Source organism: Penicillium soppii (assembly GCF_028829465.1).
Source record: "Penicillium soppii strain IBT 18220 chromosome Unknown utg000001l, whole genome shotgun sequence".
Lineage (NCBI taxonomy): Eukaryota > Fungi > Ascomycota > Eurotiomycetes > Eurotiales > Aspergillaceae > Penicillium > Penicillium soppii.
In genome coordinates, this window is record NW_026643231.1 from 353890 (window position 1) to 371152 (window position 17263).

The following is a 17263-nucleotide window of genomic DNA, read 5'->3' on the forward strand; positions in this document are numbered from 1 at the left end:
CCATGAATGCAATCTTACCTCTTTTGGATTTGATGCCACGTTACTCCGCGACATCCGTAAGACGTAACTTAAACACGATTCCTTCTAAGGAACCTTAGCAAAATATTTTAACCTTCTGATTCCTCATACATTTCTGGCCCTATAGAAGAACAACAAAATTGTCTAGTTACCTTTAGCTGATTTGGCCCTCACATCCAAACCCGCTCCGTCAATATGCCCACCAACAGCGCCTCGCCATGCAAACTTCGCGTCGCTATCATAGGTGGCGGAATCGCCGGTCTCTCTGCTGCTGCATTCCTCCGCAAGAACCACCATTTCACTATCACTGTCTACGAGCGTCGTGATGCAGACTCTCAGGAGACTTCCGCGGCACTCGGCCTCGGACCTAACGGCATCTCTATTGCCAAGCAGCTCGGAATCGATAGAAAAGAGATTCGTGGGGTGGTGGGCGCCGGGTACCGGACATATGACATCCACGAGAAGGAGATAAGCAAGTCCCGGATTGGGGATGGGCAGGATGAAGATTCTGGAATGTGGCTTGTATATCGACAGGATCTCAAAGACGCTTTGTTGCGGAGAGCCACTAGTGGGGATGGTGATGGGGAGGCTATCAACATATTATACGGCTGTCATATCGTGGACGTTGATCCAGAGGCTGGCATTGTTGAATTTGCAGACGGAACCTCCGTCGAAGCCGATCTGATTATCGGTAAGTAGGAAACTATGAAAGTTGAAGATGGTCAGATGAATAACCTCCTCCAGGCGCGGATGGAATTCGTTCAAAGGTCCGCGGAGCCGTCATCCCAGCTACGCACCCAGAGCCTGTCTCGTGCGGTCTTTCAATGTATCGATTCGTCATTCCAATGGATGTCGTTATGAACACCGTTGCGACCTACGGAAATGTTCCAGCTATGTACAACTACAACGACGGAACTTTTATAGCAGTTATAGCTGCTGGAGATAAAGGCAACCGCAACGTAATTATGTATCCTTGCCAGGGGTATAATCTGATGAATTGTGTCTGCGCGGTCCCGGACTCGAGCCTTAAGAGCCCAGGTAAGACTGAATACTCCTGGAATACCAAGGGGAGTGTGGAAGAGCTATTGGAGGAGATCCATGATTTCCCCGAGTGGTTGAAACAGGTCTTTAGGTGAGTGATAAGCACAATACTTCCTCGAGCTAGAATTGGCTGGGCTTACGAAAACCACTCAACCAGTCGCACCCCTCAAGTGGCGCTATTCCAAGTACGGGACCAGGAGCCTTTGCCCACGTATTTTAAGGGCCGAACCGTTTTGATCGGCGATGCTGCTCATGCCATGGTGCCTTATCAAGCCCAAGGCGTCAACCAGGCCTTTGAGGACGTGGAGGGTCTCAGCGTTCTATTTGCAAACACCTCCGACCGTAACAGCGTTCCCGACGTCTTGCAAATTTGGGATAATATCCGCCGGCCACGGGCATCGGAAATTCAGACAAATTCGCGGGCTTCTCAAGCTAAGATTGCGACAAAGAAAGCTGGTGATGCTATTCTGTCGGTCAAACCTCATGTGGGTATGAAAGAAGCTCTTAAACAGCTGGAGACGCGATAAGATATAAGGATACAGCCTGACCTCAGGGTTTTGGAATTTGCCTTATAGAATGAAACAAACATTAGGGCTATTCGAATCAAAGGTTTCTTTTTTAGAGGCGTCAAAGGTAACTATCACTTGTCCCATCTCCAGCAATAAGTAAAATGGGTTGGAAATGTCTCCAGCCCTCACACTAAGCCGAGTAAGGTAGATTTCGTGGTCCCGTATATACCCTCCCTCTCCACAGCTCTTTATTTGAGGGCCGCAACTAACAGGACATGGTGGCCGAGAAATCTGCCTCGTGCCATGGACTGAGGGATACACTAAGGAGCGCCCGTAAAGCACTTTCGTGTAAAATAACACATCTAGTCGTGTTTTAACAATGTATTGTAAGATACACCTTACAGTCTAGAAAGCGGTCTGAGCAGCGGGACCTTCGAAGGCTATCCTATCAGATCTCACCGCCATCTGAGATATTTTCCGGAATTAAGCCGAAGAGTGGTAAGGTTTAACTGATTTCGAATATCACTGTAACTAATCATGAAGTTCTACACAGTAACTAGTTATAGAGCGATCTATAACAGGGCATACTAGAGATCAAATGCATCTGACCCCTGGCCGCTAGACACCTTCGCACTCGGGTCAAAAGTCATCAAGGTATTTTAGTTCTTGTTACGGTCGCAAATCAAGAATCAAGACGAGCATGAGCCACTAAGACACTGGATCGTCGATTATGCATCCTCGGATACTGCGTATACTCGATGCACACCTTGGAAGATCTGAAATCGAGAATGCGACTATGGCATTGAACCCTAACATTGGACCCTTTGGACCCTGCTTTGGTTCACGCTGTATCTTAACGGGGGTGGGGCCCATTCGCGGGCCATTTTACTAGTAAAAATTGTGCTTCGGAGTCTTTCTGGAAATGTACAGGTTCCTGATGCCAAGGGTGCTAAAGGGTTTCATTCAACTAGTGTAATTCTCTGAAGCTGGTCCATTGGGCGATTGATTTCTCCTCTTCAAATACACGGTTACACTCATATTTACAGAAACTTTTGTTCCTCAAATTATCCTCGGCAGAACCACAGAACCACAGAACAACGATTCACGCGATTGTCTCCTCTATATCAAGCAGATGGCGGGATTGTTTCTCTGGCAGTTGATCTGCGTTTCATTTTCCCTCTTGGTTTTCTCTCAAGCGCTCAGTGATGGTGCTACGTCTCTCACCACCAACAAGATCTGCAACGATGACCCCACAAATACCTTTCATGACGGTAGCCTAGTCCAACGATTCTTTAAACCAACCTTCCACAACAGGCCACCAAACCGGCCATATCCAACTATGTCATCTAATACGAAGCCGTATTGTTTCTGCGAAAACAACAAAAATGGTCACTATCGATCTTTCGATGTTCAAGAGTGGCGAGAAGCACTGAAAGCTCTCTGCGGCTATAGCACCCTGAACCCGGATGACGGGTTCCGGAGCTACGTATCGCCCGAAGGGCTCGTGGCATGGGGCGCCTATGCGCAAGACCAGTCGGGTTGCTCCAAGAAATCGTCGTTTGATTTCACCGAATCCTGCATAAAGTGGATGAGTCAGCTTGTCGAGGCGTGTGACGGATCGGTACCTGAGGAGGGAGCTTATGGTTACGGTGGCGGGTTTGTTCAGCCGGGAGCCGATGGATGTATTGAGTACTATATCGCGAAATCATAATGAGTTTCCCTAGCTTGTCAATCTGCAAAGAACTCAGAGACTACGATGTTATCCAAGACTTGCAATGGCATATAGATTTTTTCAAGTCGTCTCAAGTAGGAAGCTTATTGTAAAATTGTCCAAACTTGCATTGAGCCCGTAACCAATTTTTTTAAAATTGCCTCAGCATTTGCTTAGGAGGATGGGGAAAACCCATACCATGGCCAACAATAGTGATATACCGGTTACTTAAAGGCCAAAACCCCCCAAATCTTGCCAATCCCATCACAGTCGTGGCTTTGCAGCCAGCCAGGATATTTGTCACAATGGTCTTTACCCTCCTGGATGAATAGTAAAATTCGGTTAGCCAAGTTTACCGTGCAATTAGCTTAGGATATTGTATGTAGGTCATTCACCACGAGTCTGGTTCTACTTCGAAATCTGACCCCAAGGACCAGTGGGAGGGCAAACGTTAAGATCGAAGCACTCGGGCTGGATAACAACGATACATTCAGTCCTGTCAAAAGTCATGCCAGGAGGACAGCTCGGGCGGCTTTCGTGAACGCAAGTGTCGCCTTCAAGAATCAAACCCGGTAGACAAATTGGCTGGGTCTTTGACGCGCAGGATGTTCCATCGAAAGCCATTCCGGGAGGACAAGCGGGTCTGTGGCTTGAGACACGTTTCTGGCCATCATATGTGGTACCGGAGGGCACCATGGCTGCTGCTCAGAGCCACATAGATTTCCACTGAAAGAGAATCCCAAGGGGCAGTCAGGTCGGTCGCTAATGACGCAGGCAGAACCATCAAAAACCAGTTTTGGAGGGCACGAAGGTGCGTTACCAGTAACGCAGTACTTGCCATTGAGTGTGGATTCTGGCGGGTAGGCCGGGTGCTGGGGGCATACACATACTGCATTGATGAGGCTGGAACCAGGTGGACATGTTCAGCGCTTCCTGCTCACACGAGTGCCACCCGCAAGAGTGGTGACTGGAGTACGTACAGGAAGGTGGGGTGCTAGAGATACATCTCTCAGTTTTCCCCGTCAAATGTGGACTCTAGAGGACAATATAGCAGATCATTGGTCACATAGACCCTGCCTTTGGATGTTGTACCTGGGGGACAGGAAGGACTCAAGTAGTTTAGCACTGTCCGTCTCTCAGGACGGTTTCAGGGGGCCATGCAGATTCCACTATCGGTGTGAAACACATTTATAGCCATGGTAGTGAGTTTCGGGGGGACATGCCTTGGGATTGGTAGGGACAAAGATGCAGGTTGGGCCCTCCCAGGTAAGACCAGTCACAGAGAATTCATATTAGTAGGCAACATCTTACTTTAAAGCTATCAATTCTGTTATCCCCTATGACTCTCATTTGTTACTAACTTCCTGAGCCGTTTGGAGCCGGGACTTCGGGAAGCTGATATGGACTGTCCAAGGACTGCCATCGTATTGTAGAGATGACACAGAGCCTATTTCATGACGATTTCATCTCCCAGCCCGAGGGAGGAGCCTGCAATGCGGGAACACAGCTCACAGTGCGCTCCGATACCTGGATACTTCGGTAGTCCTTATATAATACGGTTCAACTATAGTTCCATCCCCTCTGCTGCGATAGAAGATCAGCCATAGTACATTTATGTCATATCTGCTCAATTTGTCGAACGTTCCATCCAATCGCAACACCCTATTTGGCTCGCGCAGCTCGCGTGTGAAACACGGTAACTTGTTGCCACTTGATACTATACTTGTTGCTCTCGGTTTTCGGCATAAGCCCGGAACTTCCGGCTGTGACTCGAATTCCGCACATGGTATGGATCCCACCTAAATTGGAAGGGCCCTAAGCTTTAGGTGCCACTGTAGCTGAAACCAGCCTAGAGCTAACTGGAATAGGCTCCTTCCCCGATGAACTCCTTTCCCCGTAGGAAAGTGAGATTGCGTATCCCGAGAGATATACATCGCATCCTAGAGCCGAGTGCGAGACAGGATCAAAGAACATTTTCCCTACACCACAGTGTTGCATATCATCCCGTTAACAATACGATGGTGTCTCGTTTTATTTTACTGCATCTTTTTGCCTTTTCCATATGGCCCCAACAACTAAACCTCTTCACATCGGCTAGCATCTTGAACCCATCCGATAGTAATGCCGCCCATTACGAAACAACCACGATCTTTGAGTTTCCCAGACCAACCTGGATCGAGAACGTCGCTGTTCGTCAGAATGGCAAGCTCCTATGCACTCTCTTCGACCGACCCGAGCTGTACCAAGTTGATCCGTTCAGTCAGCCTCCCAGAGCGACTCTCATTCATGAATTTACCGCAATGAATTACACCAGTCTTTCGGGTATTGCGGAGATTTCGCATGATGTGTTCGCAGTAATAGCTGGCTGCGACAACCTTACCACGCTTAAGACAGTTCCAGGATCTTATAGCATCTGGAGAGTTGACTTTTCAAGAGCGTCCTTCAATAAGAACCACACTCCTGCTGTGTCAAAGCTAGTCGATATTCCCTATAGTGGAAACGGGATGACTCTTCTTCGTACATCTCCGCCTACAGTGCTCATAGCAGACTCTACGTCCGGAGCAATATTTAGAGTGGATCTTTCAACTGGTCATTCGGATATTGTCATCTCCGATTCCGCAACAATGACGGCGCCGACCAACTCTTCAAACCACCTAGGTATCGATGGGCTCCGGTACCATGCCAAAGACGGCCATCTCTACTACAGCACTCCTGAACGGGGCCTTTTCTGTCGTGTCCCGATTTCAGGTCTTACCGGTGAGGCTACGGGGCCGATTAGCGTGATTGCAACAGGAGTAAGTGGCGATGATTTCGCGATTGGTATTGGTGGGATAGCATATGTGACACAAAATCCTGCGAACACGGTAGTTAGAGTCAGACCCGACGGTGCAGTCAGGGTCATTGCTGGAGCACTTAACTCTACACTTGTAGCGGGAGCAACGAGTGCTATCTTTGGTAGAACTTTGTTCGACGCAGACAAGCTATATGTTGTCACAAATGGTGGACTAGCCAAACCAGTTGATGGAAATATTGTCACTGGAGGAAAGGTTGTCAGGATAGATAGACTTGGATTCGAACAATGTTCGCAGCTTCTATGATATGGTGAGCTGCCACTCTGCGCGAGCATGACCGGTTTCGAGAGTCATTCGTTAAGATTTCCTTTAGCGACGAAAGATCAAGGTGCGTTGGCATAACGCAGAGGGGAAATTCGGGGGTATTCAAGCCAAGGGACAATATGCTTGGGGTAACCTCGGTCGATGGGTCAGTCGCGTCGCCCTGGGTCGTGAGATTCGCATTCATCTCAAACCGAATAGCTTGAGACAGAGAGTTGTGGCAGCGATCGAGGAGGCGGAATAGCGTGTTGGGTCCCGTTCAGCCTCTACCTGGAGGCGCTCTGCTTGTTCTCGCGCCTGTCTCTCTTCCCCTTCACAGGACTATGGCTCTGCTCGTGCCTGTCTCTCTTCATCAAGCTGACGTTGTAGCTCAGCCATTGTTTCTTCCATCGCTTTTTGAAATCAGTATTCAGCAGATAATCGGAAGTCCTTCTGATATAGAAAGAATCGGCTTACTTCTGTCATTCTTCGTCTGTTCTGTGGAACAAATTCTGTATGCTTCAAGTTTTGGGGACTGGACAACACGCAGTTACCCGCCAGCGGACCCCGTGGAAAACAAGGAGACGTACCTAATAAATTGCGGTCGAAAAGCGTATTTGAACGAAGCTCATCTGGCAAATCAGCCTATCTCCTCAGCTCTCCCACGATCCGTCAACCTCAAAGAACGCGACCTAAGTAGCGTCTTATCATATGCCTCACAATTTCCTTAATGAGTGAAATATCTCGTTGCGCCGTTGACTACACTTCATTAAAGTTTAAAAGCCACAATCAGGTATCTTAGGTACAACACATTGTATGCCTCCTCTTTTGACATGCCGAGTTTAAAGCTCTGCTTCGCCGAACCGGTTGTGTTCAGAACTGGTAATGTTCTAGTGGGCTTGCCTTTGCGGTAATGTGCTCTCCGCTAGAGTATTTATTATCTGTAAGGTTGAGTGACGTCATTGCCCTGGCTCAATACAAAACGTACGCTGGTATTCCAATGTGTTTTGGAGATGGGCTCGGCACAAAAGTGACGCTCGAATTAGCTTTGATCCGAATATGCATCATCTAGAAGCACTCAATCCCTTTCAATTGCTTCCTCGCGCTATAACTTCCATATAGAGACAAGGAAAGCTATTTTTAATGTTGATAGCCCATTCCACTATTCATTGCGCGCGCGACACCCATACGCTCCTTAGATCGTATCCGGCCCCAGGATTCATAGTATGTTTACTAGGCACGCTCTATCCCGCTTCGATCGATCAGAATCATCGTTCCCAGAGTACCTACGACTCCCAGGAGTGGATAATGTAGCTCCGAGGAACGAGGAGTGGGTTTGTGAGGGTCTCGCGTATACAAAGAAGTGCATTGTATCTCGAAACGAACAATCTGAATCAAAAATAGCTATACATGTAGGTGACTCTAGATACAAGACGCAGCGTGATGAAGTAAAAGAGAGAAGCTTGCTCGCGTTCAGGGGAACCTATATGTACCATGTGGGTCCCGCGTAGATCATATCTCCATCCATCGCGCTGGCACTGAAAAGATGTGAGTAGTCCAGGAATCACACAGCCTTGATATAATGTTATAACTAAACAGGGGCAACTTATAGTATTCAAAAAAGATTGCTACGTAAAAATGTATATCTCAAATAGGAAAGGTCGCAAAATTATATAAAATCGAGGTCCTATAAGGTTTTTCTGACGAACGGTTGAGGTTCCCGAAGCCCAGTCCTCGCAAACCTCATGCCGCGGTCTCGTTAGGATCGGTGTTACCTGACCTGACCCTATTTGACAGGACTGCCAACTAGATAGTCTCCTCGCCCTCTTCTTCTTTCCCCCTTCTTTAGCAGTAGTTCGCACTTTCAATACCAAATACAGTTGTATTGTTCTCCCTTCTCCTGGCTTCATATCAAAGTACTTGTGTTTTGGCGTGTAGCCAGTCTCCTCAAAGAACGGCAAATCAATGTATGCCTCCACGTCACACATCAGTCCCCGATACCTGATTCCAGTACCAGGTCCAGCCAAACCCGCCGGCCGATCCACGAGAATCATTTCCTCGGCTCGGAAGCCAGCATCAACCAGGGGGACGGCGTACGAGACCTGATAACCTCCACCGATAATCATAACTTAAACGCCCCGCTATATTTCAAAGGTGAACCCTTGGTAACGACATAATCGTAGTTGACCCAATGGTCGCGCCCCAAATTGTCCCCGATAAAAGGGTCTCGGAAGTCCATGTTACTGATCCATTCCCTCAAGCCGAAGCCGCTTTTGGCGCTCTTCCTCATCCTTCTTCAGAAAGTCGAACTTAGACATGATAGTGAAAAACGAAGGAGATGAAGTTAAGGGCTATCAAAATAGGCTGGTATGTTTAGCGGAGGAGACTGTGTTACCTTCTGTAGGAGAATTTTGTTGAAAATGATCCTGTCTCCCTTTGTATGTGTCTATGCGTGATAGTCCATGGAAGCTATGTAAGTGGATCTCAATATGCCATGAAGAGATGCATGAAAATGCTTGCGATGACACTAAACCCTAAATCCTCAAACATCGAGACCCCCAGAAGCTCCGAGAGCAAGCGTAGCCTGTCAAATCCTCTTACACCACACTCCAATCTCCGTTCAACTTCAAGTCTGGAACCACGATACCAAGCTTTTCCTTCTCAACTTCAGCTTTCAATGTCCAGTCATGATATTGGTGCCCCACCGGCAGGTTCGTGCTCTGGAAGGGGGTGCCAGACTCCAGATGCGCGCGCGCCTTATCAAAATTTTCTGCTGCATAGGTTTCGGAATTGTGAGTCCATATCCATATCCATTTACCTTGACGCAAAAGATCCTGAGGATCCTTCGTAAGCTCATTGGTAGGTTTGTGAAGTTCACGGCGGTTAGTGAAACCTGTGCGCTGGACGAGTGTAACTCGCTGGTATCTGGATTTATTACTTGTTAGTGTGGAGGTCAATTCCATGGTGTCATGGTGTTTGCCATATGCGCGGCGATTTGAAGAGGTTATACACAATGTACTTACCTCAGTAGCCCGTGTATTTTAGCTGCCATTGCAGCACCTTTATTACCGCCTCGGCGGAGGCACTCAGCTAATGAAGCGCCATCCTCCAGAGCCATGCAGGCTCCATTTGCCGACGTTGGGACAAAGCTATATGCGCTATCGCCAACTTGGATGATGTGCCCACCTGCCGATGTCCATTTACGCTGGGGATTCCGCATGGACAACTTCCAGCGTACAATAAAAATGGGGGGGCGCCTTGGATAGTATTAGTGAGTAGAGTGTCCCAGGATTCCACATCGGGAACACCAGCCAGGACACGCTCGCTCGGTACAGTTGATGACCAAGACTCTACAGCGGAGCCTGCGTCTTCCTGGAATGAAAATTTGTTAGCGCTTGGAGGGCCCATGACCGTCGAGTTGGAGCACATACCTCTTCCCGTGTCACAATCAATGAAGTTACTGTCTTTGAGAGAACAAGAACAACGTGGAGGTTGTGTCCGTTATAGATCCGCAATTCGGGTCGCTTCTGCTCCTCCAAGACCTTTTGGAGAGAGGGGATCTGTTCGACGCTCTCCGCAGGAATAGTCATGCGATAGCACGTGTAACCTGTGCTCAATGCCCGGACAGGTCCATCCAAGACAGCGGTATGCGATTTGGATCCGATACCATCTGCAGCTACCACGATATCGGCTTGGAAGCGGTGGCCATCTTAGCTATTCCAACACCAGACACAACATCCTCCTCGTAGGCAACAACACTGACATCCCAGGTGATAGGGATTCTGAGTCTTTCGCATTGTATGTACAACATCCAGGCAAGATGAGCACGAGCGAAAACGGTGCGAACCTTCAAAGGATACGCTACATGCTGAGCGGCTCCTGGTCTGTTGTACTCGAACTCAAACGGCTTCGCAGCTGGCTCACCGTTGAGGTGGAAATACGCGGTTTGAGCGTCAACTGAAATTCTGCTCCACTCTTCGAGCATACTTGGGTACTTTTGCAAATTAGCCCAAGCCGAGGGCCCGATGGCCACAATATCACCTATGAATAAGTCAATAATGCCAAATTACACCAATCCAGCTTTCAGTGGTAACATACCGGCTGTTGAAAGGGCTGACTCCTTCTCGATAATTTGGACTTCATGCCCCTTTCTCCAGCACTCGATAGCAGGCATCATTCCCCCCAAGCCTGCACCGACAATGATAATATCCAAACCGGTGCTTGGATAGCGTAAGATTCCATCGACGATCACATTTTCCTTGATATCCATATTGCTTGATTTGTCGGCGAGATTCATTTCTGAGGTCGAGAATGTGAGCGTATTGAATAAGAAGCGTATTCAATAAGAGATATCAATCCCTCCTTCAGGGGATGTGACTCATATTTATAATGATTCTTTGCTATACGAGGTCACCTTTTCGTTTGCATACATGGAAGGTGGCCACGAACGGAGCGAAACAGTTCTTTGTGAATAATTCTCTGTTGTCGACACGGAATCTCGGATATCGCAACTCGGATATACAATATATCAGTTTCAATTAGTTACATACTAACTAACTTATTAATTTCCCTTAGGTCAACGTGTTTCACCAGCGAGCTGGACACCCCAAAACATCATAGTAGATGCGATAAATCACAAGTTGATATTTCAACAACACTAGTCTATAGAGACTTGCCCTCGTAGATTCCTGTGTCCTGTGTGATGCCTAGCCTTTTGATGGAGGTTAGAGAAAGTTCAATACTTTATGATCGTGAAGTGTATATTTCTAGTCCTTAGTGCTGTACTTTTCGGTAATTTTTGAAATGATGATAGTATAACCTCCTACTTCGTTTAAAATTGATGTATAGCACTAATGAGGGTTATCAATAACTATCGACAAATAAAGAAATAACATAAAAACTTGGTTGTTGAAATACAAAAGATGGATATATCGTATTTACTATGGTGTTCTGGGGTGTCCAGCTCGCTGGTGAAATACGTTAGTTAACTAGGTACATAAGATTACGATAGATCGGCATGAGACAAACTCTGAGATATGCCATTATCCTGACCAGTCAACTGTCGATGACTTGGCAAGTTCACATAAGTGGGTGTTCCTATCCCCAATCGGACCAGCACAGCGGATATGCGGTGTTATGATATAAAGTTGATGCAGTATGAAGGGCCGAAGCTGAACTTGAATCAAGTAAACTAAGCCAACATGCCGTGTATACCGAGCTTCCAAGCAGAGAAGTTCCGTGATTATGCAGCGGGGTCACGTAACTAGCACTTAATATTACGGGCCACGGCCCGCTAGCCGTCATACCGCCCCTACTTTGAGGAATATCGTGGTCTTTTCGCGTTTTATGGTTGATGACTCCCCTTTGAGAATACCAATTATATTTACTGAACCCTTTCCCTTTAGCGGACCTGAGTTTTATTAGAGTCCACAGTATCTTTGTTTGTCTATTTGGGCTTCTCTCCCTCAAAGTACCGATAAAGATTATGAACTATATTAGAGTTAACTAAGCTTTATATCGAATTACTAAGTTGAATACATGGTGGAGATAGGGTAATCGGGTCGTCGAACGCGGCCACCAGGCGGTGTCCGGGTTCCCGGGCGTAACCTTAACCAGACCGTAAACTCAATTTTATCAATTCACACACCTAATTCATTGAATGCAGATAGCTTCACCTTCTATATCAATACAATAAATATCATAAATCCATTTCTGAGGCCTTTCGTCATTATGATCTGACCTCATTACCCCTTTATCATCAATTTCTCCGTCTTTAATTGCTGTCAGGACCTAAGTGCTGCAAACATTTAAATTAACCGATATCTTAAGGCGACAAAAAATGCATATATTGTAGTTTCTCTTCACCAAAGGAGAGATACTAGATCCATGGAGTGTGTGCTGTATTTGATATAACTATACAGTGCAACACTCCCCGGGGGGCCCTCTATCATTATTCTGAGATAAATTGGTAGCTTATTCTTTTATGATCTGCAACTCCAGCAGCTTGAAAATCATGTTTCTCAGCTTAATGTCAGATCTATTTAACACAGTGAATTGAATTGAATAAAAATGTACCTCGGCAGGGGCTTGACTACATAAATGTCGGACCTGTCGGGGCCCGACCCCCGATCCCCGAGCCCCGATTAACGCCGACCCAAGCGAGATTCCGAGCGAACGACGCACCTCCAAGGATGTACTGCATGTGTGCATGGAATGTCGATTTAGCGCCCTACCTAGGTAGCTCCTGGACATTACAAACATCAGTGCTTTAATATGCCAAATTCTCAATCTTCCACTACGGCATGTGGAGAATGCCGTAAACAAAAGGTAAGCATATAAGGTCGACTCTGGATTTAGCCCGACCAGGCAATTTTTGAATCCAAACTCATGTAACCCATAGCTCAAATGCTCTCGAGACCTACCAGTATGCAAACGATGTACTAAGCATAACATTGATTGCCATTTTCCTTCCCCACCTGATCGCAAGGCCATAGCAAAATCTCGCGCGCCTTGGGGAGCAAAGAAACAGTGTTTTAAGAGTGTCGAGACCTCTCCATCACTACGTTTGATGAGCCCTACGATCGTGAGTAAACCGTTAGTCGATAGATCTTGCATATTCTGACATTTCAACGTGGAAGTTGTCTCATTTTAATGATGCAGATCCTATGTCTCTTCCTTCCATTCCTCTAGGCCTGCACCTTTTGGAAACGTTGTTTTCGCACTATATATCTGCGACTGTTATCTTCAACAAAAGCAAGGTGATCAATGAGTATCTTGAATCCAAGCTGCCTGAACATGCCACTCAAGCGATGTTTGCGCTGGCATCAATGTGAGTGTCACTTCTAGAGTGAAACACCAACCGCTAACTCCCCCATCCAAGCTTTCTAGAAGAGACTACACAGATCAGGAGTCATGAAGCTAGGTCTGAAACAGCTCAAGTCTTGACCAGTCAAGCCAAAGATTGGGCTAGACTCGCTAGTCAACATTGCTTACTTGAAGCCCATCGACCTTCTCTGGAAATCATCCAAAGCAACGAGATTCTATCTACATATTGGTTTGCCAAAGGAGATGTGCAGAGAGCCAAGTTGCATTCCCGTAAGAAGACCTGCTCGAAATTGGCGGTATCAATCGCTGACGACGATCACACCAGATGCCGCTTACCTTGCAGCAAGGGGCCTCGGATACCAATCACTGAAACCAGAAAGGCGTGGCTCGGAAAGCGTATCAAGCTCATTGGTTAGATTGCTTGGTTCACGGTGCTTCTGGAATTGCTGGGTGATTACGTTCATCATCCTTGGCGATGATCTTTTTACAGTATTCCCCAGTGACTTTGCTCTCGCAGCCCCCAATATGTCATTGGATACGCAGATTAATGGTTATGGCATTGCAAAACGGGCAGAGAGTCATGAACATGGGAAGTTCTTGGATTCCCTACAGCTTCTCCATATATAGTGAGCATTCTTTGCCATTTCTGCACAATCAAAGCTAATGAAGTCACAGCCACGACATTCAGATCTTGCAAGGGAATGGATTGCACCCAGAGCTTGACCAACTTGTCGGACTGCAACGACGGTTGAAGTTCTTTTGGGATGATTTCCCTGAATTTCGCTACAGCGGATCCTATCAGGAGCTCTCTCAGCCTGATATGATCCAAGATTTCTTCATTCAATCCATATATAACCTCTCTATGATGTCGTTGCATTCATTCTTTATTCCTTTGTTTACAGGGAAGTCCACCCACGCAAGTCTCTCCGCTAAGCTTCTTCATAATTGCACAAAGACAACCATTCATCATGCCGATACTTTCGTTGATATGATTCATGCAGCAATTTCTGCCTGTCAAAAAACGTTACATCTTCCGCCTTTCACTGGATATTGCAGCTTTGTTGTTGCTTCGATATATGCTAGTCTTTTGAATATTCAAGATGCCAGTATATCCAAGCATGCTAGGAGTCAGTTGATCTCATGCCTTGTCATTCTGGATGACTTGCAAAAACACTGGATACCACTAAAAAGACTTGTAAGTTTGAGCTATAATCAACCTATTTTGACTCTGGCTGACCTGAATGCTCGTTTAGTGGGAGAGGATCTCTCAATCGGTGAAAGATGAGATTACCGCCTACGACATCACTGAAAGGCGCCGTGCTCTATACAACCGATGTCATGAGGGCATGGTGACCCTAGATGCCAGCACTGATATCAGTATATCTGATATCATGCAACCCTCCCATGCCGTTCACGGACTGTATCAATTCCCATACATATCACATCAAGCAGGCACAGAGTGTGAGGTGACTATGCAGACCCATGGTGACATTTTCAAAGAAGAGGCACCTCTGGAATCACAAGAGAGAGGAGCTTTATTGGATGACTCGGGCTGGATCGAAAAAAAATCTCAAATGTTCATGGATAATGATAGGGCAATTTTGTTTGAAAATAACTGGGATGAAGGAATGCTCACCATTGATCCAAATTTGGTGTCTATAGGCTCGAACGTCTAGTCAAAAATCAACTTGAATCAAGATTAGTGAACATATATAATAGAATTGAGGTATTAAGCGCAACACGCAGCGGACTTTGCAACAAAGCCAGAGATCGAATTTACAGCTGGAAGCTGATGCATGAATTCAAAAAAAATTACAAAAAAAGATACGGTAGGATAATGAAGTCCGTGCTAATATGTGAGCGATCGTCGAGACTCGGGGCGATAGATTCGGTCCGATAGATGGCGGACTTTTATTAAAACACCAACACTCTCCAATGGACGCAAGATGCTGAATCAGTACAAACTATTTTCATACCTAATCCACCAGGCTCATTTTTTTGCAGTTACTGAATTTATTTATTATTCGTCAGAATGCCGAACCATATCCGTGACATCAGGACCGTTGACAGCGAGTCCTATCCATACATTTTCGAACAGAATGTTTCCATTCATCTGAAAGACAGTGGAATTGTTCGTTGCAATGTATACAGGCCCAAAGGTTCAGACCCGCAAGCCCGTTATCCAGTGCTGGTTACATACGGACCCTACGGCAAAGATGTCCCGTATCAAAGGTGCGGCGCCCATAGCTACGGACGTAGACATGTTTCTACTTTTCCAAACTGACGAATTCAAGATTCCAACCACAAAGCTTCAACGAGTTGAATCCGACTCATCAAACCGCCCACTCCTCCTGGGAAACCCCAACACCCAAATATTGGACCGAACACGGATACGTCGTGGTGCGAGCCGACGAAGAGGGAACTGGCCAGTCACCTGGAATGCTCAACCCGTCGTCTGCAAGGACAATTGATGCATTTTGTGAGGTGATTGAATGGTGCTCAGAGCAGAGCTGGTCGACCGGCAAAGTCGGCTTATTGGGCATCAGCTACTTTGCCGCTACTCAGTGGAGAGCGGCAGCGCGAAACCCCAAAGGGCTGGCCGCCGCCGTGCCATGGGAAGGGTTCTCAGACATCTACAGAGATTCTCAAAGACATGGCGGCATTCTCTCCAGTGGCTTCCCTCGCGTGTGGTGGCCTTTTCAAGTAGCCTCCAATCAATATGGCTTACCAGGCCGTGCTGCCAGAAACTGGGGTCCTGATACCATCGAGGGTGATCTGCCAGAGGAGGAACTGTTAGAAAATACTGTCGATATACTCTCCCGGGGCCGCCTCAACCGCTACCGAGATGATTTAGCTGCGAAGGAATCCGAGTTCAATCTGGAAGACATTACAGTTCCAATCCTGAGTGTTGCCAACTGGGGTGGCATCTTGCTTCACCTCCGAGGAAACGTGGAGGGATACACCTGGGCAAGCTCTGAGTTCAAGTATCTCCGCTTCATCTCTGGTCGTCACGACTTACCTTTCTACTATGAAGAAGAGGTGGAGATCCAGCGAAGCTTTCTGGATGCATTTTTGAAGGACGACGATCGACGCGGCTGGTCAAAGAAGGGCGTTCTGCCTCCTGTAGACATGGTTGTTCGTAAAGGCGACATCGGATTCAACAACCCCACAACAGAGAAAGCATTGTCCAGAAGATATGAGATGGGATGGCCAATTGCTAGGACAGTATACACGAAGCTGTTCCTCGCCCCTAACGGGGAAATGCTGTTCAATCAGCCAAATATCTCGATTGCAAGCAAGCAGAGCTACGAAGCACCCGGCACCGGGCGTCCCTCTGACATGCTCACATTCAAAACGCGACCATTCGAGAAAGAAACTGAGATTACCGGGCATATTGTTGCCCGGTTGAATGTTTCAGCCAGCCAAAGAGACGGATCGATTCCTTCCGACCTTGATTTGTTTGTCAGTCTTCGACACATCTCATCCAAAGGCACCGAGATACTTTATACGGGCACAACCGGCGAAGGCGCACCGGTGACAAAAGGGTTCCTCAGAGTCAGTATGAGAAAAACCAATCCAAACCACCCTAGGCATCGCTCATGGCTTCCATACCGTGAATACCTCTCGACCGATGTTCTACCGGTATTTGCCAATGAGGTGTACACTGTCGATGTCGAACTGTGGCCTACTAACGTGGTCGTTGATGCTGGCAATCGCTTGGCTTTGGAAATTAGCTCAGGAGATACGGCGGGTACTGGACTGTTCACCCATGATGATCCGGTTGACAGGTAAGCCCCAACAGAGAACCAGGCACGCTCTCACAACTAACCGGGAAATCAATCGCAGGGCGCAAGATGTTTTTAAAGGCGAGAATAATATTCACTTCAGCCCATCTCACGTCAACTATATGACAATCCCCGTGATCCCAGGAGTTAGGGGTTTCTGAATCGAGGTTGGAAGACTGCCTGGTTAGATGAAGACCCCATCACGAGAAATTCAATAGCCTTACGGGGTTCGGTCGGTGTAGAAAGAGTAATTAGGAGAATAGCACTTTGCTTTTTTGTTCA

The 17263-nt window shown here is 47.0% G+C and overlaps 7 protein-coding genes across 7 annotated transcripts; 6 read left to right on the forward strand and 1 right to left on the reverse strand.

Annotated features, from left to right (window-relative positions):
- Nucleotides 1-213: 213 nt before the first annotated feature.
- N7529_000120 (FAD-dependent oxidoreductase) lies at nt 214-1586 on the forward strand (the record flags this gene model as incomplete). The annotated part of the gene is made up of 3 exons (XM_057235651.1): nt 214-709; nt 763-1150; nt 1217-1586. 3 exons carry the CDS (start codon nt 214-216, stop codon nt 1584-1586), a joined length of 1254 nt encoding a protein of 417 aa, XP_057102454.1.
- Nucleotides 1587-2907: 1321 nt separating this feature from the next.
- Nucleotides 2908-3279, forward strand: N7529_000121 (uncharacterized protein; the record flags this gene model as incomplete). The annotated part of the gene is made up of 1 exon (XM_057235652.1): nt 2908-3279. The coding sequence occupies one exon, from the start codon at nt 2908-2910 to the stop codon at nt 3277-3279; it is 372 nt and encodes a 123-aa protein (XP_057102455.1).
- A 2018-nt stretch (nt 3280-5297) lies between these two features.
- On the forward strand, nt 5298-6377 carry N7529_000122 (uncharacterized protein; the record flags this gene model as incomplete). The annotated part of the gene is made up of 1 exon (XM_057235653.1): nt 5298-6377. One exon carries the CDS (start codon nt 5298-5300, stop codon nt 6375-6377), a length of 1080 nt encoding a protein of 359 aa, XP_057102456.1.
- A 2597-nt stretch (nt 6378-8974) lies between these two features.
- N7529_000123 (FAD-dependent oxidoreductase) lies at nt 8975-10668 on the reverse strand (the record flags this gene model as incomplete). The annotated part of the gene is made up of 6 exons (XM_057235654.1): nt 8975-9308; nt 9395-9628; nt 9715-9743; nt 9803-10041; nt 10098-10412; nt 10470-10668. Coding segments are annotated over 6 exons (1350 nt in total), but the record flags the coding sequence as incomplete, so codon positions are not given.
- Nucleotides 10669-13036: 2368 nt separating this feature from the next.
- Nucleotides 13037-13287, forward strand: N7529_000124 (uncharacterized protein; the record flags this gene model as incomplete). The annotated part of the gene is made up of 2 exons (XM_057235655.1): nt 13037-13200; nt 13260-13287. 2 exons carry the CDS (start codon nt 13037-13039, stop codon nt 13285-13287), a joined length of 192 nt encoding a protein of 63 aa, XP_057102458.1.
- A 1009-nt stretch (nt 13288-14296) lies between these two features.
- N7529_000125 (uncharacterized protein) lies at nt 14297-14872 on the forward strand (the record flags this gene model as incomplete). The annotated part of the gene is made up of 2 exons (XM_057235656.1): nt 14297-14302; nt 14450-14872. The coding sequence occupies 2 exons, from the start codon at nt 14297-14299 to the stop codon at nt 14870-14872; spliced, it is 429 nt and encodes a 142-aa protein (XP_057102459.1).
- Nucleotides 14873-15228: 356 nt separating this feature from the next.
- Nucleotides 15229-17142, forward strand: N7529_000126 (CocE/NonD family hydrolase; the record flags this gene model as incomplete). The annotated part of the gene is made up of 3 exons (XM_057235657.1): nt 15229-15428; nt 15491-16984; nt 17007-17142. 3 exons carry the CDS (start codon nt 15229-15231, stop codon nt 17140-17142), a joined length of 1830 nt encoding a protein of 609 aa, XP_057102460.1.
- Between the last annotated feature and the right edge of the window lie 121 nt (nt 17143-17263).